The sequence below is a fragment of the Capra hircus genome, chromosome 6 (genome assembly GCF_001704415.2).
Source record: "Capra hircus breed San Clemente chromosome 6, ASM170441v1, whole genome shotgun sequence".
NCBI lineage: Eukaryota > Metazoa > Chordata > Mammalia > Artiodactyla > Bovidae > Capra > Capra hircus.
In genome coordinates this window covers 114,574,375-114,595,212 of record NC_030813.1, presented here as the reverse complement: position 1 = coordinate 114,595,212, position 20,838 = coordinate 114,574,375, and the positions used below count along the sequence as shown (strand labels likewise).

General features: G+C 57.8%; 1 protein-coding gene across 11 annotated transcripts in view; it reads left to right on the top strand.

Moving 5' to 3' along the window:
* ABLIM2 (actin binding LIM protein family member 2) overlaps positions 1-20,838 on the top strand; it is a 168,470-nt gene that overhangs the window by 35,486 nt on the left and 112,146 nt on the right. For all 11 annotated transcript variants that reach the window (XM_018049779.1, XM_018049786.1, XM_018049788.1 and 8 more), the window contains exon 2: positions 12,420-12,563. In XM_018049779.1, coding sequence (XP_017905268.1) covers positions 12,420-12,563 — 144 coding nt within the window. The remainder of the gene's footprint in view (positions 1-12,419; positions 12,564-20,838) is intronic.

The following is a 20,838-nucleotide window of genomic DNA, read 5'->3' as shown; positions in this document are numbered from 1 at the left end:
AGCTGAGCACGCACGCAGCACGCACAGAGCCGCCCGGTGGGAGCTGACAGCTGGGGCTTGGGGTCCTGCAGGCCTGGGCTCCAGTGTCCGTGGTGCTGTGTGCCCACTCCCGGCTGTGCCCCGGGTCACTGGTGGGAATTGCCCCGCGCCGTGTCTGGCCGATAGTCCAGGCCCAGGAGCTGAAAGCTGATGTTGTCACTCAGACTATTAATTCTCACCCCTGTGGGGCGCCGTTCTGTGCTCTGAGTCACCAAACGCATCCCCCCATTTCCCATCATTCGTCAGAAATATTCATGGGGCACCTGCTGTGTGCTGGGCCTGAGCCGTATGCCGAAGACCGAGACGAGGTCCCAGGCTGTCCCAGTGGTGGCCGCCTGGCCCACGCGAGGTGACATGAGGGACAAGCCGTGGCCCTGCCTGGGAGTCCAGGGACCCAAGCCCTGGCCCCAGCCTGGCCTCAGACCTGCCCTCTGCTTTCCCCTGTGTTGGGGCGGGGATGGGCCCAGATGCCCACCTAAGCCCTGACCTTCCGGAATGCCACCCGTGAGATACTTAGATGCCTTGCCGGTCAGGAAGGGCAGCTCTTCCGGCGATGAAATAACATCCTCCAGGGACGTGGGTGGCCGGGGAGCCTGGACCAGCTGCTTGAAGCTTCAGGAGTCTGTGAACTGCCAGAAGCTGGAGCCGACGGTGGGCGCCCCCTGTGGGCAGCCTGAGCTTCCAGGGGTGGGGGTGCTCACTGCTGTGTTCTCCCCGCTTCTACCTCCGAAGGGAACGCCTCTGCCAGCAGACACCACTCCTGCAAAGCCCCTACCACATGCCAGCCTGCAGAAGCCCGGCCTGGGGCAGCGTGACCATCCCTCCGTGCAGAGGAAGACAGGCTCCGGGGGCAGCGGAGTGGCGAGTCCCCAGCCCTGCTTCCCGCTCCGGGAGGGTTGGTTTCCGGGGGCCACGGGAACGAATCCCACAGACATTTCTTCTCAGACGGCTCTGGAGGCCAGGGGCCTGAAATCACCCTGTCCCCGGCATGGGCTCCTTCTGAGGTCTGTGGGGACCGGGGCCTTTCTTGGCCTGCGGATGGCCGTCTCCTCCCTGTGTCTCCACTCCTCGAACCTCTGTGTGTCTCTGCCCCAGTTTCCTGTTTATAAGGACACAGTCGTATTGGAGACAGACCGAGAGCCCTCGCTGTAACTTGCGTGCCTCTCTCCAGGACCCAGTCACGTTCTGAGGAGCTGAGGGCCAGGACTCCGACGTGAGGGGGATTCGGTTCCATCTGACACGGATGGGTTCCCTTGTGTGGCCTCCCGTTATCCTCGCTGGCTGGGAATCCATGGAGGCTCCTCTTTCCAGGCACCGGGGGGTTGTAGTGTGGGTGGGGGTCATCATGTGGGCTGGGGGGCCATCTCGTGGGCAGGGGGGTCTTCGCATGGGTGGGGTCATGTGGGTGGGGGGCCGTCTCGTGGGCAGGGGGGTCGTCGCATGGGTGGGGTCGTCATGTGGGTGGGGGTCATCACATGGGCTGGGGGGTCATCGTGTGTGTGTGGGGCGGTCCCTGCATGAAGCAGGAATCTGGGGTTTCTCCGCTTAAACTCTGCCTGAGTTCTGCCCTTGGTCGCTGGGGCCAGGACAGCTGGCCTGTAGTCCTAACCTGGCATCTCCCTGGCTGAGCAGCTGGGCCCAGGCGCCTGGGGGATTTTGGTGTGCCATCTGTGTGGGAACTGGCTAGGGTGGCCCTGGTTGAATTTGGAGCAGGCAGAGCCCGTTTCTGGAACCAGACCCGGAAGGTGATGAACTCGTCCTAGGGCAGAGAAATCACACCAGTCCATCCTAAAGGAAATCAACCCTGAATATTGGAAGGACTGATGCTGAAGCTGAAACTCCAATACTTTGGCCGCCTGATGCGAAGAGCTGACTCACTGGAAAAGAGCCTGATGCTGGGAAAGATTGAGGGCAGGAAGAGAAGGGGACGACAGAGGATGAGATGGTTGGATGGCATCACCGACTCGATGGACATGAGTTTGAGTAAACTCCGAGAGTTGGTGATGGACAGGGAGGCCTGGCGTGCTGCAGTCCATGGGGTCGAAAAGAGTCGGACACGACTGAGCGACTGAACTGAGAGTACCAGAAGAGAGGGAGGCCTGGGCTTGAACTCTAGCTCCACCCCTTCTGGCTGTGTGGCTTTGGGCTGGTTATTGACCTTCCTGAGCTCAGTTTCTAGCTCTGCCAAATGCGTGTAATGATATCCACCTTGCCAGGTGGTTGTGACGACTCCAGTCAAGGTCACACCAGACTGTGGGCACTTCCTTTCCTGGGTCAAAAAGGCCAGCACCTGTGGGACTTAGGCTGTGGAGGAGGTGACCTTACCGTCCCCGGAGCAGACCTCAGGCGGGGCAGGCGCAGGGGTGGGGGGCGGGGCTTGTACAGACGTGGGGCGGGGCTGCCTGGGCTGGAGGTTGGCGTGGCGTTCTGGTTTTCCAAGGCTGGGTAACTAACCACCCAAACCTTCACGGCATCAGATAGGTGTTCTGTGACACTCACAGGTTCCGAGGAGCAGAGATTCAGAAAGGGCTCCGTGGGGGTGTTGCATCTCTCTTCCACAGCATCTGTGGTTTCAGCTGGAAAGCAAGAAAGCCTGGGGTGACTCAAGCCCTGGGGACTGGCATTTCTGGAGGCGCCCCGACTCGCAAGTCTGGGCGATGTGCGGGGTGGTCTGGGCTTCCTCATACCCTGGCCGCTGGGCTCCCGGACTTGGCAACCTAGGAAGCTGGGCAGAGGTCTGCGGCACTGTGACTTGGGTCGGGGCAGCGGCAAAAGTCCACCCCGGTCCCAGGGAGGGTCTCAGAGCTCGCTGCTGAGCAGGAGGAGGGTCAAAGCCAAGTGTGGAGAGGAGCCTGCATGTGGGACTGGTGTCCAGCCGTCTTTACGTGTCCAGTCAGACACGTGATCAGACACTTGTGCTGAAGCCCCGGGTCCAGTCCTGAGACCCCAGGCAGAGCGGCGCTCATCACGGGCCTCCAGGAGCTGCTGTCTGGCCGCAGGGCAGTTCCTGGGCTAAGCTGAGGACAGGGGGCTGCAGAGGGGTCACAGAGGCCATGCTTGTTGGGAATCTAAGAGGATACACAGCTTCACACGGCGGTGGCACCCCAGCGGGTCCCTGCCGTTCACTTGTGAAATTATAGACACAGGCCTGGGGACGGGTCTCAGGATGAACATTCCTATGCCCGGGGGTCAGCATCAGTGCGGTGAGCTTCCTGCAAGGGGTTTCCATGTGTGTCTCCACCTCCGTGCCCTTGGGTGTAAGCTCCTCAGGGTTGGGGACCGTGTCTTCCTTGGCCCTGTGCCAGCAGGAGCTCGGCGAGGAGCTGGTACCACCGTGGCTTCGCCGAGGACGGATGCATGACGTGTCTGCAGAGGCTTCAGGCCTGGCAGTGCGGAGACCCTTGCAGCCGGCTCACTGGGCTCAGGCTGCCCCACAGCCTTGGCGAGACGGGCCGGATCAGAGAGCCGCGTCCTGGTTCCTGGTTTTGTTCGCAGCCAGCCCTTAAGGAGGTTAAGATGGGGAGTGACTACAGGCGCTTTGCTTTGATTTACCAACATATAACAGTAGGAGAGGCCCAGGCCTGTTCCTGAACCCGACGGCCCGTAAAGAGTATCCTGAGGGCAGGGGAGACAGACGCCCTAAGGTCTTTGTGCCATCAACTCCCTGTTTAGAAAGCCGGTCTAAACCAGCCCCTGTGCTGGAGGCTGTGCCAGCTGCAGGATGCTGGTGGCCGCCCGGTGTGAGTGCCGTCGCCCAGCTGGGCCTGGCCGGGAGCCCCTTGCTCTGTCTGCACTGGTCCCCGGCCCCAGGGAGTGGCGCTTCTCAGAGCCCCTGGCCCAGGAGGAGGGCGTGGTGACGTGTGCTTGCTGCTGACCTGAAGATGCCTTTGCAGCGTGCGCCACCTCCTCCTGGAAGCCCTCCCTGACTGCACACAGGTCCACCTCCCCGCAGCACCTGCCCACGGCCCCGTAGCCTCCCTCGGTCCTTCTGTGCTCACTGTCATCGTTAGAAAAGCCAGAGAGGGGAGGTGAGAACTCAGCAGCTGGGACCCGCTCTGGGTGCATCAGAGCCCCAGGAGAGGCTGTGATGCACGGTCGTGTAAAGCTTATTCAGTGTTAAAGCAGACTTATAAAGTGTGGAGACTCCACGCCAGCTGTTGGCATGACACAGAGAGCAAGATGGAGAGGGCTACAGAACCCTCTCGCTGATGGAGCATGGGTTCCCCTCGGGTTCCCCAAGGATGCAGGGACTCCATGTCCCGTTAGCGAAGTGGATTGACCCCCGAGAGCAAAGGCTGGAAAATAAGCTGAACAAGGGCTGTTGGTCCTTGGCCAAGCCAGCAGTGCCTGCTCGGGGGTCCAGTGTTAGCCGGACCCTTGGGGAAGGGACAGGACCATATGTAGAGGCTTTGAAGGTGAGCGGATTGAGTGGACATAAAGAGTTGAAAAAGTCCCCGATGACTGCAGAACGCCGTGTGCTTTGCTGTCTGGAGCGGGAGGGGTGAGATGAGGCCCTGGAACAAGAGGGGCACCTGCCCCCCACCCCCACTCGCTGGGCCCTGCGTGTGCCCTCTCCTGCCACCTGCCACACCTGTGCCCGGCCAGTTTGCACATCCGCCTCCCTGAATGCCCACCGGCTCCTCTGCTCCTGTTTGGTGAACAAGCCAGTGCATGACGGACTTGCAGAGCAGCAGGCGGCAAAGGGGATGCTGGTATTGGACACTGGAGCAGCAGGGACCCTGGCCGAGTCCCTAATCCAGCCACGTGGCTTTGGGAAAGTCCCCAGGCATCTCTGAACCTCTGTGTGTACTCAATCAGTGGTGTCCGACTCTGCACCCCTCATGGACTGTAACCCACCAGGCTCCTCTATCCTTGGATTCTCCAGGCCAGAATACTGGAGTGGGTGGCCATTCACCCCGACCCAGGGATGGAACCCAGGTCTCCTACATTGCAGGTGGATTCTTTACTGTCTGAGCCACCAGGGAAGCCTCCGTATCTTCACCTATAAAATGGGGGTGACAGGCCATTTCCATGGGGGTGTGTGTGGTATGGGTCAAGTGAGGGCCGGGACTGGGTCTGTTTTGCTCCTGTGGGACCTGGGCGCATAGCAGGTCTCAGACGTTTGTTGGGTGGGTGCATGAACAGTGAACAGGGAGGAGAGCTTTGCTGGCTGGAGTCAGGAGTTGCTCACACTTAGCACCCTGCAGCCCTGCTGCCAGCATGGCGTCGCGGTGACCTGCGGTGCTTTCCACAGTTAGGGTGCCAAGCAGGGTCAGGGAAAGATGCAGGGAAGATGGAAGGCGGGAGGAGACAACAGAGGACGAGACGGTTGGATGGCACCACCGACTCGATGGACATGAATTTGAGTGAGCTCCGGGGGTTGGTGATGGGCAGGGAGGCCTGGCGTGCTGCAGTCCATGGGGTCGCAAAGAGTTGGACACGACTGAGCGACTGAACTGAACTGAAGGGTCAGGGTAGATGCTCTGAGGCAGGAGGAGGCCAGCCCGCCATGGTCCTGCACAAGCAAGGATCCCACAGAGAGGAGGCAGTGGACACGTATTCAGGTGGCATCTCAGCAGCTTCCCAGGTCCCGTGATGGGAACGCATGGCATGTTTGCTCACGAGTCTTGAATGAGGCCAGGCTGGTGAATTTCTCTGAACAAAGTGGGAGATTGCCCCCAGGCAGGTCTGCTAAGGGAGTGAAGCGGAGAACCGAACGTTTGGTGGGTACACCAGCCGGAAGGGAAATCTACAGGCCCCCGGATGCTGTTGCCTAGTGTCCTGGGGGACCCGCACTGGGGTGGACATGAGCTGAGAGGTTGACATCAACCTTGGCAGCAGCGCTTGTGGGGTTCAGCCGCCAGGACTGCTCCCCGCGTCGAGCTCCAGCAAGCTTCCGTGCTGGGTCTGGATGGATCCCATTTGGATGGAAGACAAAGCCAGGACAGGCTGTTGATGAGGCTTTGGGGTGAGCAAAGGTATGGCCCCCAGGAGCTCCAGGTCCCCTTCTCCCTTCCCAAAGCCTCTGCCCTCCCCACCCCGGTGACTGGTTCCCCCTGAGACCCTGGAGAACTCAGCCAGCAGCTGTTGGTCGGCCACACCTGTCAGTCTTCACCTCCGAGCTCTCTCCACTTCACCTGATTCTGCACGGTGCCTCCTGAGACCAGGCTCCACATCACAGATGCAAGCGCTGAGCCTTCTCGGAGCTCAGCCATCCCTCAAGGTCACACAGCTGCCCCCTGCAGGGTGGGCCCAAGCCCAGCCTTGCCAGCTGCTGTCCTGGCCTGGCTCCTCCTGGACTCGGACCTGGTTGGTGGATCAGAATTGTACCCAGAGGGATCACAAGAGAGGGGTCACAGCGACCACCGGGTCAGACCCGGGAAGCCACGTGCCTCCACTTTGAGCGCGAGTTCCGTGTTGATGTTACTGGTAATTGCTCACTTATTCCCCGCAAGGCTTCCCTGTGCTGGGGTTTCATTATCACAGGGGGGATTCAGTGGTCACAGCCCCGTGGGATTGATCCTTACCACTTGACTTTCTGTTTCGTGTTAGTATCACAGTTAGGGACTTGTTAAATCAAATGCTAGAGCCAGTCTGGAAATTGTAGCGAAATGAACCTGCTGGTTTGGGGTTAGGTCTGGAGTGTGGTGGTTCCCGCTCTCTTTCTCTCAATTTTTTTTAAACAGGCTTTATTTCTTAGAGCAGTTTCCAGTTTACAGGGAAGCTGAACAGCAAGCAGGGGGTTCCCATATACACTCTCCCCCAAGTCCCCAGTCTCTCCTGTTCACATCTTGCGCGTCACACTTGCTGTGACCTGTGCGTGCTGCGTTAGTTGAGATGGGTGAGCTAGTTCTGACTCGTTATTATATAAAGCCCACAGTTTGCGTCAGCTGTTGCTCTTGGTGGTGTGTGGTGTGTGTTCTCTGGGTTTGGATGAACGTATAATAATAGATGGGCTTCCCTGGTCACTCAACTGGTAAAGAATCCGTCTGTAATGCAGGAGACTCCGGTTCGATTCCTGGGTCAGGAAGATCCCCTGGAGAATGGATAGGCTGCCCATTCCTGTATTCTTGGGCTTCCCTAGTGGCTCAGATGGTAAAGAATCTGTCTGCAGTGCAGGAGACCTGGGTTCAGTCCCTGGATTGGGAAGATCCCCTGGAGAAGGGCATGGCTACCCACTCCAGTATTCTGGCCTGGAGAATTTCACGCACTACAGTTCACAGGGTCACAGAGAGTCAGACACGAGTGAGCGCCGGAGCCCAGCAGAGCGTAGTGATGCATGCCTACCACCGTGAGATCACACAGAACTGTTTCGCGTGAAATCCCCCGAGCCCCGCCTGCTCATCCCTCCCCGCCCCCGGGCCCTGACGCCCGCTGCTCTTTCACTGCGTGGTCTTGCCTTCCTTGATGAAGTCGTGGGGTCAGTCGTGCAGCTCGTAGCCTTTCCAGACCGGCTTCTGTGACTCAGTAACAAGTACCTGAGGCCCCTCCAGGCCTTTTCATGGCTTCATAGCTCATCCCAAGAGTTCTTTACGAGACGAGGTCTGGCCCACGCCGCCCCCTCCCTGTCTAAGGGCCCTGAGTCCTGCCACGCAGGGGGTCCTGAGTCCCTCTTGCTGTGTCCACGTGCCAGCCGGGCGCCTCCCCCGGCCTCAGTCCACTCACTGGGCGGCAGGAGCCGTGCCCATGGCCCTCGCTCTGCAGGCTTCTGTGAGCACTGGTCCCGTTTGCAAAGCACCCGGCCTGTGCAGCTGCACGAGGTCCGAGGACTGAGTCCACCTTGAGGGGTAAGAAATCCCAAACCTCAGATCCGCAGGATCCTCAGGCTGGGACCCCAAGGACGAGCAGGCAGATGCGGGCTGGAGGGGACACCTGAGCAGGGGTACCCATGCCGACAGGCCCCCGCTGGGCAGTGTCTACCTCCCGCCACCAGGGGGCAGCACCCTGCGCTCACCCAGCCACCCAGAGCCCCCAGGCAGCCGGGCTGGTGCTCTCACAAAACGATCCTCTTAGAGCAGCTCTCACCCCAGGTCAAGTATGTGTCCATTAACCAGGAAACTGGCCGTGCCAGGCTGTGAGTTCTTGCGAATGACAGCGGCCGTTGTGAAGCCAGGAGGGGAAGGGGACGACAGACGAGATGGCTGGATGGCATCACCGACTTGATGGACATGAGTTTGAGCAAACTCCGGGAGTCGGTGATGGACAGGGAGGCCTGGCGTGCTGCAGTCCGTGGGGTCACAAAGAGTCAGACAAGCCTGAGCGACTGAGCTGAGCTGAGCTGCTGTGCATTGATCTCTTATGGTTTGCGGGACTCTGGGCTGCTTGCTATGCAAGCCTTTCTGCCTGAGGTCCCAGCCAGCCCTGGGGCAGGTGCTATGAGCAGAGGGCAGATGGACAAACACCTGGATGGCTGGGAGTTCCAGGTCACTGCCTGCTGGAGGAGAGGCTGGGCTGTATCCAGGTCTTCCCCCACCGCCCCCGCCCCTGATGGTCACTGCCTGCTGGAGGTGAGGCTGGGCTGTACCCAGGTCTGCCACCCCCCCCCCTCCCGCCCCTGACGGTCGCTGCCTGCTGGAGGTGAGGCTGGGCTGTACCCAGGTCTGCCATTCCTGCCCCCGCCTGCCCCTTACACTGATCCATCCCACACAGGTGCTGGTGTAAGACCTTGCGTGTCCACTTATGGAGCCACAAGGCACACCGTCCTTTGTATGCTTAGTGGGTGAGAAGACAACATTCGTGCCGCCACCAACCCTCCCCCAAACCTTGATTTAGCCTCGGATACGGACGGGGTGACTCGGAACCCTCTCAGCCCCACGTGAGTCCCAGGCAGCCCCAGGGCGGTGTATAGCCGGGAGTTGGCTCTGCCCGAGGTTTCAGTCCTCAGGCCCAGTGGGGAATCTTTAATTCCAGCCCCAGGACCCCACCCCCCAGCAGTTTTATTAAGTACTGGATGAGGGGTTTCTGTGATGATCGTATAGGAAAAGAGAGCGAGGGGCAAGCCTGCTGCTGACGCCTACACCAGGGAAGTGTCCCCACGGCACCCAGGGCGGCCGGTGGGGCTCCGCAGCCCTCGCCAGGCTCCGCACTGTCCAGTGTGCCGTTTGGTCCTGACCCATCTGAAACCTCGAGGCGGTCCTTAAAGCTGGGCCTGGGGTACTGGGGGTGATGCCTAGGTACTTGTTTGTGCCAATTATCTCCTTTCCTGCACCTGCTTGTCCAGACAGGGTGACTTTTTAAAATATGAAAGTGAAAGGTGAAAGTGAAGTCGCTCAGTTGTGTCTGGCTCTGCGCTCTGTCCGTGGGATTCTCCAGGCAAGAGTTCTGGAGTGGGTTGCCATTTCCTTCTCCAGGAGAACTTCCCGACCCAGGGATTGAACCCGGGTCTCCCGCATTGCAGGCAAATGCTTTACCATCTGAGCACCAGGGCAGTCCTGGTATACATGTATGGTTTGAAAAATATATATGTCTATAATTTGCTCATTTATTTACTTGTGGCTGTGCTGGCTCTTCCTTGCGGCGCGCGATTTCCTCTCTCTAGTTGCAGCGAGCAGGGCTCTTCTCTAGTGGCAGCGTGTGGGTCTCTCCTTGTGGCTTCTCTCGCTGCAGGGTATGGGCTCTAGGGTGCCCAGGCTCAGTAGCTGCATCTCTGGGCCCTTGAGCACAGACTCAGGTGTCGAGGCACACAGGCTTAGTTGCTCCGCGGCAAGTGGGATCTTCCGGGACCAGGGATTGAACCTGTGTCCCCTGCGTGGGCAGGTGGATTCTTTACCACTGAGCTATCAGGGAAGCCCCAGGATGGCTTTGGCCCCAGACAGCTGCTACCCTGGGGGTCTTCAGAGCCTCCTCCTGGAAGGCCTGGTGTCCCCTGCATGGCCCGGCCCTCACCACGGGCAGGACCCAGAGGAGGGAGTCCTGCACTGCGGATCTGCGGATCCACACTGGGGACTGTGGGGAAAGGGGATCTGGAGGCTGGGGGGGCAGGCTGGGGGCTGGATGGGGAAGCGTCCTCTGTGTGACGTCCGCCTCCTCCATCTTTGCAAGAGTGAGGACTTCCGTGCCCGGCGCTCCGTCAGGGATGGTGTCGGGCAGCGCCTCAGTGTGCCTGCGTGTATCTGTGTCTGTGTGCGTGTCAGACACGTGTGCATTGTGCCTATATGTGTGTGTGTGTGTGCTTGCGCGTGTGGATGTAGACTTGTGTCTCTTTGTATGTGTGTCTGTGTGTGAATGTGTGTGTGTGTCTGTCTGTCCACATGTGTGTGAATGTATACTTGTGTGTCTCTGTGTGTCTGTCCGTGTGTGTGTGTGTATTTGTGTGTCTCTGTGTCTCTGTATCTGTGTGTCTGTCCATGTGTGTGTGAGTGTGTATTTGTGTGTCTGTGTGTATGTGTGTGTGTCTGTGTGTGTATTTGTCTTGTCTGTCCGTGTGTGTATGAATGTATACTTGTGTGCCTCTGTGTGTCTGTATGTGTGTGTGTCTGTCCATGTCTGTGTGAGTGTATATTTGTGTGTCTCTGTATATGTCTGTCTGTCCATATGTGTGTGAGTGTGTATTTGTGTGTCTCTGTGTGTCTGTGTGTCTGCGTGTGTATTTGTCTTGTCTGTGTGTGTGAATGTATGCTTGTGTGTTTGTGTTTGTGTGTATGTGTGTGTTTATCTGTCCATGTGTGTGTGAATGTATACTTGTGTGTCTGTATGTGTGTGTGTCTGTCCATGTGTGTGTGAGTGTGTATTTGTGTGTCTCTGTATGTGTCTGTCTGTCTGTCCATGTGTGTGTGAGTGTGTATTTGTGTGTCTCTGTGTCTGTGTGTGTATTTGTCTTGTCTGTCCGTGTGTGTGAATGTATGCTTGTGTGTCTCCGTGTGTGTCTGTCCATGTGTGTGTGAATGTATACTTGTGTGTCTGTATGTGTGTGTGTCTGTCCGTGTGTGTGAGTGTGTATTTGTGTGTCTCTGTATGTGTGTGTCTGTCTGTCCATGTGTGTGTGAGTGTGTATTTGTGTGTCTCTGTATGTGTGTGTCTGTCTGTCCATGTGTGTGTAGTTGTGTGTCTCTGTGTACGTGTGTCTGTATGCCTGCAGCTCCCTGGCTCCTGAGCTTTGGACCTCTGCTAAAACCTCAGCACTCACTCAGCCCAGAAAAGGGGACCAAGAGCCCTGCTTTGGGGCAGCCCTAACCCGGGGGATGGGGGGGTCAGTGCCCCAGCCCCCTGCCCTCCTCCTGAGGGATGCCCTGGAGGGTCTCCGAGGGGGAGATCAGCTCGACAGCACACTCTCCTTCCTCCCTGCTGCTTCTTGCCACCTGGGGTCCCCTGGGTATGCCGCCAGGACCCCATCCTCGCCTCAGCCTCGGGTCAGGGGACCCCAGGCCGAGACGGCAGGTGGGACTGGAAGATGTGGGTCCATGCTAGGCTGTGTGCTCGGAGCTGGCTGAGCAGGAGGTCTGCTTCCATCCCTGCACCTGGCAGAGACCCAGAGGCAGGCAGAGGAGTGGACAAGCTTCCCCGTGGAGGAAAGGGACCAGCTCCTCTCAGGGAGTCATGTGAAGCTCAGGGGGGAGGCGGTGCTCCAGGCTGGTATGGAAGCCCACCGGACAGAGAGCACGGCCCACACTGGCCCCAGCAGCCTGGGTCCACCTCCCACCCAGGACCAGCCTGAGAAGGGCAAGCCTGCCCCTAGCCAGGCATATGGGCTCTCCCGCTATGCCCTTTCAGTAGCCTCCCAGGTCCCCCAGGTCCCCAGCCCCATCAGGCCTGAGAGGAGCTGGTCCCCAGCCCCTGGTCGTCCCCTGACCACCTGGCTGTGGCCACTGCTGGGCTGGAGCTCCCTGGGCACAGACGCTCCGTGGGCCTCAGTGACCTCACGCTGACCCCCATAGGTACCTCTGGAGGGTGTGGGTGAGCGGTGGCCCTGCCCGGAAACCCTGGAGCCCCACAGCTGGGCCTTTCGGCCATCCACCCTGACTCGTCCTTCTGGATGTCTCCATGACCACCCTCAGTTGTGGCTGGCTGTAAGGGGGAACAGTGACGGTACTCAGGTCACTGGCCCCAGGCCACAGAGTGGATTTGAAGTGAGCTCACAGGAGGATGCAATCGTATGGCATAGGACCTGGGTCCCCGTCTGCAGGACTCGCGAGCTCAGCAGAGCTGGGCTGGGGTGCCTTGCTTCTGAGGCCCCGGAGGGCCAGGGGGGATCGGCTCCCCTTTGGGAGGTGGGGGCCAGGACCACCGTCAGGGTCTCCCTTCTCCTGACCTCCGCTGGTCCCCCGATGCCCTCTGGGTCATGCTAGGGGTTATGCGGGGCCCTGAGTGCTTGAAGAGGTGCCGGGTTGCTCACCTGCGCCCGGCCCATCCCGCTTTTTAATGCTGCTCCTTTTCCCCTGCAGTGTCGGAGCCGCAGGCTGCTCCCAGCCCCCCGGAGAAGCCGCCCAGCACGGCCATCCTGTGTCACACCTGCGGGAACGTGTGCAGGGGCGAGGTGCTGCGGGTGCAGAACAAGTACTTCCACATCCAGTGCTTCATCTGCAAAGGTGAGCGGCCCGGCCCGACTCCACCGCGGGGCCAGGCGCGGCCCTGCCGTGTCGCGGGGTCCGCCTCCTGGCTGCCTTGCTGGGCCCCACAGTGTCCGCGGAAACTCGTTAGGTCTGGGCTACTGGAGAAACGGATCCCCACCCTTCATATACCCACGTGATCTTTTCAGCGTGGCCTGCCTGCATCCCTTACGGGGGCGACAGTGGGTCAGAGGACAGGGTCTGGTCCTGGGCAGCGTCCTCGATGGCTGTAGCCGTGTCAGAGGATTTGGATCCACTGGCCAAAGTGGCCACCTGGGCCCCAGAGCCACGCAGTAAATGGCCATTCCTGGTGGCGTGGACTCGGCGCCTTGGGCTGCACAGGGCCAGAGCTGGACCGTGAACCTCAGGCATGCCCCATCCTCACCGGAGGGGGACTGAGAACGTTACCACTTGCTCCAAATGAAAATGACTCTTTATCTGGTTATACAAAGTGACATGTACATGCACTAAATTCAGATAGATAATTTGATATTCAAACATCAGAAAGATAAGAGAGCAAAATAACTCACGTGAAATCCCTCTGCCTGAGCCTTTCTGGGAGCATCCTTCCTTCCAGCCTGCCCTGCCTCCCTGCACTAAAGATGGCGCATATTCTGTCGTGCCCAAAGGGATTTCGAGAATTTACATTTAGTTTCCTGAAAACAGGGCTTCCCTGATACCTCAGCTGATAAAGAATCTGCCTGCAATGCAGGAGACCCCGGTTTGATGCCTGGGTTGGGAAGATCCGCTGGAGAAGGGATAGGCTTACCCACTCCAGTATTTTTGGGCTTCCCTTGTGGCTCAGCTGGTAAAGAATCTGCCCGCAATGTGGGAGACCTGGGTTCAATCCCTGGGTTGGGAAGATCCCCTGGAGAAGGGGAGGGCTGCCCACTCCAGTGTTCTGGCCTGGAGAATTCCATGAGAGTTGGACACGACTGAGCAACTTTCACTTTCCTGAAAACAAATGAAAAGTAGCATTTGGGGGAAGGGATGGAAAAAATGCAGAGTACATCATGAGAAACACTGGGCTGGAATCAAGATTGCCTGAAGAAATATCAATAACCTCAGATATGCTGATGACAACACCTTTTTGGCAGAAAGTGAAGAGGAACTAAAAAGCTTGATGGAAGTGAAAGTGGAGAGTGAAAAAGTTGGCTTAAATCTCAACATTCAGAAAACGAAGATCATGGCATCTGGTCCCATCACTTCATGGGAAATAGATGGGGAAACAGTAAAAACAGTGTCAGACGTTATTTTGGGGGGCTCCAAAATCACTGCAGATGGTGATTGCAACCATGAAATTAAAAGACGCTTACTCCTTGGAAGGAAAGTTATGACCAACCTAGATAGTATATTCAAAAGCAGAGACATTACTTTGCTGACTAAGGTCCGTCTAGTCAAGGCTATGGTTTTTCCTGTGGTCATGTATGAATGTGAGAGTTGGACTGTGAAGAAAGCTGAGCACCAAAGAATTGATGCTTTTGTGTGGTGTTGGAGAAGACTCTTGAGAGTCCCTTGGACTGCAAGGAAATCCAACCAGTCCATTCTAAAGGAGATCAGCCCTGGGATTTCTTTGGAAGGAATGATGCTAAAGCTGAAACTCCAGTACTTTAGCCACCTCCTGCGAAGAGTTGATTCACTGGAAGACTCTGATGCTGGGAGGGATTGGGGGCAGGAGGAGAAGGGGATGACAGAGGATGAGATGGCTGGATGGCATCATGGACTCGATGGACATGAGTTTGAGTGAACTCCGGGAGATGGTGATGGACAGGGAGGCCTGGCGTGCTGGGACTCATGGGGTCGCAAAGAGTCGGACACGACTGAGCGACTGAACTGAACTGAACTGAACGAAACTGAATGGACGAATCAGATCCATCTGACACAGAGCCGAGACTCAGAGGATTCATACCTGGGGCCTAAGCAGCAGCAGCTAAGTTGCTCAGTCGTGTCCCACTCTTTGCAGCCCTATGGACAGTAGCCCACCAGGCTTCTATGTCCGTGGGATTCTCCAGGCAAGAATACTGGAGTGGGTTGCCATGGCCTCCTCCAGGGGATCTTCCCAATCCAGGGATCGGACTTCAATCTCTTCTGAACTGGCAGGCGAGTTCTTTATCACTAGCGCCCCCTGGGAAGCCCGTGTAGTTTTAAGGAATTCTCTCAATGACCCTGCAACCCCCACCTTACCTCTGAGCAGCACAGGGTGTTGTCACAGCCTGCCATCCCGTGGGTTGAACGCCGTCCAGAGATGCAGGGACCTTCACAGATGGACCTTGATGGGCCCTAGGCGGTGAGGGCCTGGGCTTCCTGGTCGAGTTAGGGAAGCAAACGCCACATGTAAGATCACGGAGCGCCGTGGTTTTTATCAGCTCCACGGGGCCCGTTAGCTGCCTGAGTCCCTTCAGCCGATCGTGGTCCCATGAGGTCCTGCTGTGTGCCAGACCTGGCCTTTGAAAGCCCTGAGCAGGAAGGCTTGCGAGCTAGCTTGGAGGCTGTGGTCTGGTCTGGTCAGGAGGTAAATCTATCAGCTCAGTGGGGAAAGTTGGCCCTTAGTGGTCGAAGCCGAAAGCTGGGAAGGGTCCCCTGGGGGTGCAGCAGGGCCCCAGGGAGCCCGCTGGTCCTTTGAGGTGCCGGAAGCCGGCTCCAGCTCCCCTGGCCCTCACCTCTGCTGAGCGCTTCCTGTGAGCCCACTTCTCCTGTGTGTTTCCTTCTAAAGCACCAGTCTTGAGGGGCGGGGAGTGGCTGTGGCGTTATCTCCACTGAAAATGAGGATTCAAGGGTGGCTGTGACTCACAGTTGTCGCCTGGGGGAGCCACTGGCGTGAGTCAGGACGGGGGGGCCCTTCCCATGAGTCTCAGCTCTGCCCCACCCCAGCGCGGAGGGATGGGGTGCGGGCCCCGAGCAGGGTCTGTGTCCCAGTGAAGAGAGGGCAGGAGGCGAGGGCCACGGGGTCAGGGGGGCCACGGTCATCAGTGAGCAGAGACGGACCCCGTGCTCCGTACTGCTGCCTCGCCCGGCCGCCCCGGAGCTTCGGAATCACGGACCTCCTGGGCCACGCCCGTCCTTTCCCAGGAGGGCAAACTGAGGCAACGGGGGGACCCTGCTTGCCCAAGGGGGCAAATCCGGTCAGCTACTGGAGACCCTAGACCCGAAGGTCTTCAAATGAGAGCAGGAGAAAGCCGGGGGAGAGAGGGAGGGGAGGATGGAGACGGATGAATGGGAGAGACAGAAAGAGCAGACCTCGCGTGAGCCTCGGAAGGAGAGAAAACCCCAAGGGCCAGCTGTGTTCCGCCCCTCACCCCACCCAATGCCTCGAGTCAGTGCCACGGTCCCCAGCGGGCCCCTGCCTCCAGCCCATCTGCCCAGTAGGGACCAGAGTGGGCTCTCCAGGCAGACGGGCCTCGGTCTCTCCCATCACTTGGGATGAAGGTAGCACCTTGCGCTTACCTGGCCCCAGGTAGCAGGTGCAGTGTCCGACTCACCTCTGCGTGCAGCTGGTGCACCTGGGAACTGTGTGCAGGCGGGGGGTGGGGCGGGGTGGGGAAGGAAGCAGGGAGGGCGGGTGGAGCGTGAGGGTGAGTGGGTGGAGGGTGACTGCGGAGTGGATTGACGGGTGTGTGGAGAGTGGACATGGGGCAGATGGGAGCCCAGTCGGCTGGCTGGAGCTGAGTGGACAGGGTGCCACTCTGCCCCGATGCACACCCTGCGACCAGCCAGGCCTCCTGGCTGGAGCGAGTGTTGGGCCTGGCCTTGCCCCCACCCCTCTGGGCCCAGGCTCCCGCCAGACCCCGTGATGGCCCATGGCTGGACGCCCGTTGGTGCCTCCCAGGGCTGTGAACCAGCTCTCTCGGGAGCTCCCATCTCCCTGTCGGGGGTCCGCATGGGGGGCGGTGGGCCCTGCTGGCCACTCAGTCTCCCCAGGGGCACGCAGGCACTGCCCTGGCCCTGGATCCTCCACCCTTGCCTCTTGCTAAGACCCCTGAATGAAGGTCTTCCCTCTCGGGTTCTGTGGAGGGGCCTCCTGGACAGGGGGACAAGGAGGGCAGGGAAGGAGGGCGGCGGGGAGAGCCCCTACCCCCCCAGGAGCCCCCCATCTGTAGCCGCATCACAGACTCTGTGGGAGCTCTTGTGTTGAGTTCAGTCGTTTGAAAAGAAAACTTGAGGACCGCTGCCCTGCCCTCAGCCGTGACCCTGTGCTCTTCACTCAACCCTAGGCCCACAGGGCTGCGCCGGTGCCCGGGGACCTTTCCTGGGGCGGACGTGGCCCAACACCCTGGCCAGGGCCCTGCCTGACCCGTTTCTTCTGCTCATCAGAGCTGCCCAGGTTCAGTCTCCTCTGCGCTCCCGCAGAAGCACGCACTGTGTTGGTGCATAAAGCCAAAGCCGTTAGGTTGCTCTTTTTCAAAAGCTGATTTGGAAAGGTCCAGGGGAAGTACTCCCTGTGTTTAGAAGGATTGTCTGGGAGCACCGACCTCAGGAACTGGATAAAAGGTGTTAGATGTCCAGCCCCCAGCCCATCACCTGCTGTGGCCCACAGGGTTTGGTCGGTGCGGGGAGCGGGGCGGGGGAGGGCTGCCGCCGGTGACCCTCCCCCAGGGTCCTTCTCTGAGCTCCAGCCTCCCGAGTAGACATGGGGATGGGTCTGGCCCAGTCCTTAGCAGCTGGGGTGGGCAGTGCTGGGCCAGCATCTGGACCTCACCATTGAGCCCCAGCAGGCACCTGAGGCGGGTTGCCGTGTTAGTGGGGGCAGTGGCAGGAGTCTTGTGGGCATGCAGGCCTGGTTCCAAGACCCCCAGGCATCCACCCACCCACAGGCTCATTCTGTGCCAGGAGCCCTGTCAGCCTGCAGACACAGCAGGGCCCCTGCCCTCAGGAGGAGGCATGTCTGCTTAACCTGCTGGAAAATGACAAGAACAGCCAAGAGTTCCTGCAAGCTTTTAAAAAGTTGTGTTTATCCACGCACGAGGATTGCATAGTGTTTGATTGATCTTTTATTCACCGCTCATGAAAATGCAAAGTCTGTGAGTCACTGAAGATGCTCTTGGATGAATAAAAGAAAAGGGCCAACTTACAGTGTCTTAAATTACATGGCTATTTATCATCTTAACAGGCAGCCTTCTCACCCCCAGAGCTTGTTATTGTAACAGCTCAACAAAGTCATCAAAGACTGGCTTCTTTTCCCACTTCTCCACCCCAACTGCCCCACCCCCAGCCTTTTGCATTTCAGCAGTGCCTGTCCTCATGGTCTCAAGATGGTTGCTCTAACTCCAAACATCATATCCTCACAGGTTGACACTCAACCCTGGGGAAGTGGTTGGGCAGGGATGTGGGGCAAATGTGCCCTCCTCCTGCATGATTGCCCTGTTTGGTTAATCAGGATAATCTCCCTTTGATGACAAACCTAAACTGTTTATTAAAAAGCAGAGAAATCGCATTGCCAACAAAGGTCCATATAGTCAAAGATATGGTTTTTCCAGTGGTCATGTATGGATGTGAGAGTTGGGCCATAGAGAAGACTGAGGACTGAAGAATTGATGCTTTTGAACTGTGGTGTTGGAGAAGACTCTTGAGAGTCCCTTGGACTGCAAGGAGATCCAACCAGTCCATCCTAAAGGAAATCAACCCTGAATATTCATTGGAAGGACTGATGCTGAAGCTGAAGCTCCAGTACTTTGGCCACCTGATGCTAAGAGCAGACTCATTGAAAAAGACCCTGATGCTGGGAAAGACTGAAGGCAGGAGGAGAGCAGAGGATGAGATGGTTGGATGGCATCACTGACTCAATGGACATGAATTTGAGCAAGCTCCGGGAGATGGTGATGGACAGGGAAGCCTGGCGTGCTGCAGTCCGTGGGGTCGCAAAGAGCCGGACACGGCTGAGCGACCGAACAGCAGAGACCCTTTGATCAGGGAGGAGAGTGTTTCCCTGGAGGCCCTCACAGGCTTGCTGTATGACTCACTGGCTGGAACTGGGTCACACTGCCTCCCACCAGTAAAGAGGAAAGGGAGGGCGGGGACTGACTGACTCCAGCCAGGTTCCTCCCTTGGTGGGTGTGTTGACAGTCCAACCGCAGCAGGGTCTGTTAGCACAGAAGACAGCTGTGTTGAATTCTGACCCGAGATCCCAGCGTATTGGGGTCCCGCCACCCAGACGCTTGCTTGGCGTGACTTGGTTCACCCGAATATGAAAATCTGGGAAAGGAGTCGCGTCGTTTTCCAGGCCCTCTCGACGTCGTCAGGCTGGGGCTCTGCTGCCAGCTCTGGGTTCCCATCCCAGCTCTGCCACTCCCTGCTCACGTGGGTCTCAGACACATTTCTTAGCCTCGGTTTCCATTCAGCAACCCTACTGAGCCCCTGCTCTGAGCCGGGCAGCGTTCTGGGTGCCTGGGACGGATCCATGAACAAAACAGACATCCTTGTCCTCGTGGAGATCACGTTCTAGGGCCGGGAGACGGAGAAGAAGCACTAGATAGCGTAAATGAGTAGATTTTTATTATATACTGAAAGTGAAGTACTAGGGAGGGGAAGACAAGGAGCAAGATGAAGATGGAGTTGGGAGTGTCAGGAAGTCACTCTTTTAAGTTGGGTAATCAGGGCAGTCTTCACAGAGGAGGTGACCTTTGCATGAAGACTCGAAGGAAGTAAGGGAAGGGCATCGCAAGCAGAGGGAACAGCCAGGGCAGTGACTGTGAAGCAGGCAGCTGTGCCCGGCGGTTTCCAGGACAGCAGGAGGCCTGCTTGCCCAGAGTAGAGTGAGGAGGGAGTGGGGAGGGCTGGAGGGGTTCTTGCAAGGACCCGGGCCCTGACCCCGGAGGAGGAAGAATGCAGGAGGGTCCTGTGTGTCTTAGTGTCGTGGCCTCTGGGTGCCGGGCTGATGTGGGGGGTCACGGCAGGGTGGGGAGACGGGCCTGGAGCCCCGGCCCGAGGCCATGGCAGCTTGGACGAGAGTCTGAGGGGGCGTCTGCTTCCGGATTGTCTTAGAACCCAGCCAGGTTCACGGTGCACAATGGGACTTTGGGTGAGACGGAAATAGGCCAAACACCCAGCACACAGCAGGTCCTCGGGAAACAATGAAAGCTGTTACTGTTGTTACAAACAGCTTGAAACTTGCCTAGGACGATGAATCTGGTCCTCCGGACCTTCCACGTGTGGCCGAGTCCTGTGCTTTCAGAGCATCTGTTTCCAGCTGGGGTCATCTGTCGCCCTGCTCACGACGCCTGGGAAGCACAGGCCCCGACTCCAAAACGACAAGAAGATGAGACAGCGAGACAGGAAAGCCGGTGCTTCCTGATCCGTGCGGCCCAGGGCTGAGCATGCTCGTGTTTGCAGAAAGAGTGAAGATGGGGGGAGGGACGTGTGTGTGAGTATGAGTGTGTAGGTGTGACTGTATGAGTGTGTGAATGTGTGTGTGTATGTGTGTGTGTGAATGCATGTGTGTGTGTATGAGTATGTAGGTATGACTGAGTGCGTGAGTGTGTGTGTGAATGCGTGTGTGTCAGTGTGGTGTGTGTGAGTGTGCATGTGTCTGTGTGAGTGTGTGTGTGAGTGTATGAGAGTGTGGGATGTGTGTGTGATGTGTGTGACTGTGAGTGTGCGTGTACATGTGTGCGTGTGTGTGTGCATGTGTGTGAGTGTGTGTGCCTGTGTGAGTGTGTATGATGCGTATGTGTGCATGTGTCTGTGTGAGTGTGTGTGTGTATGAGAGTGTGGAGTGTGTGTGTGTGATGTGTGTGAATGTGGTGTGTGTGTGTATGAGTGTGTGTGACTGTGTGTGAGTGTGTGTATGTGTATTTGTGAGTGTGCATGTGTGTGTGCCTGTGTGAGTGTGTATGTGTGTGTGCATGTGTGTGTATGTGTGTTTGTGAATGTGTATGTGTGTGTGTGTTGGTGAGTGTGGATGTGTGTGTGTGCCTGTGTGAGTGTGTATGTGTGTGTGCATATGTGTGTGTATGTGTATTTGTGAGTGTGCATGTGTGTGTGCCTGTGTGTGTATATGTGTGTGTGTATGAGAGTATGGGGTGTGTGTGTGATGTGTGTGTATGAGTGTGTATGTGTGTGTGCATATGTGTGTATGTGTATTTGTGAGTGTGCATGTATGTGTGTGCCTGTGTGTGTATGTGTGTGTGCATGTGTGTGTGTATGTGTGTGTGCATGAGAGTGTGGGGTGTGTGTGTGCGTGATGTGTGTGTATGAGTGTGTGTGTGAGTGTGTGTGTGTGAGTGTGTGTATGTGTATTTGTGAGTGTGCATGTGTGTGC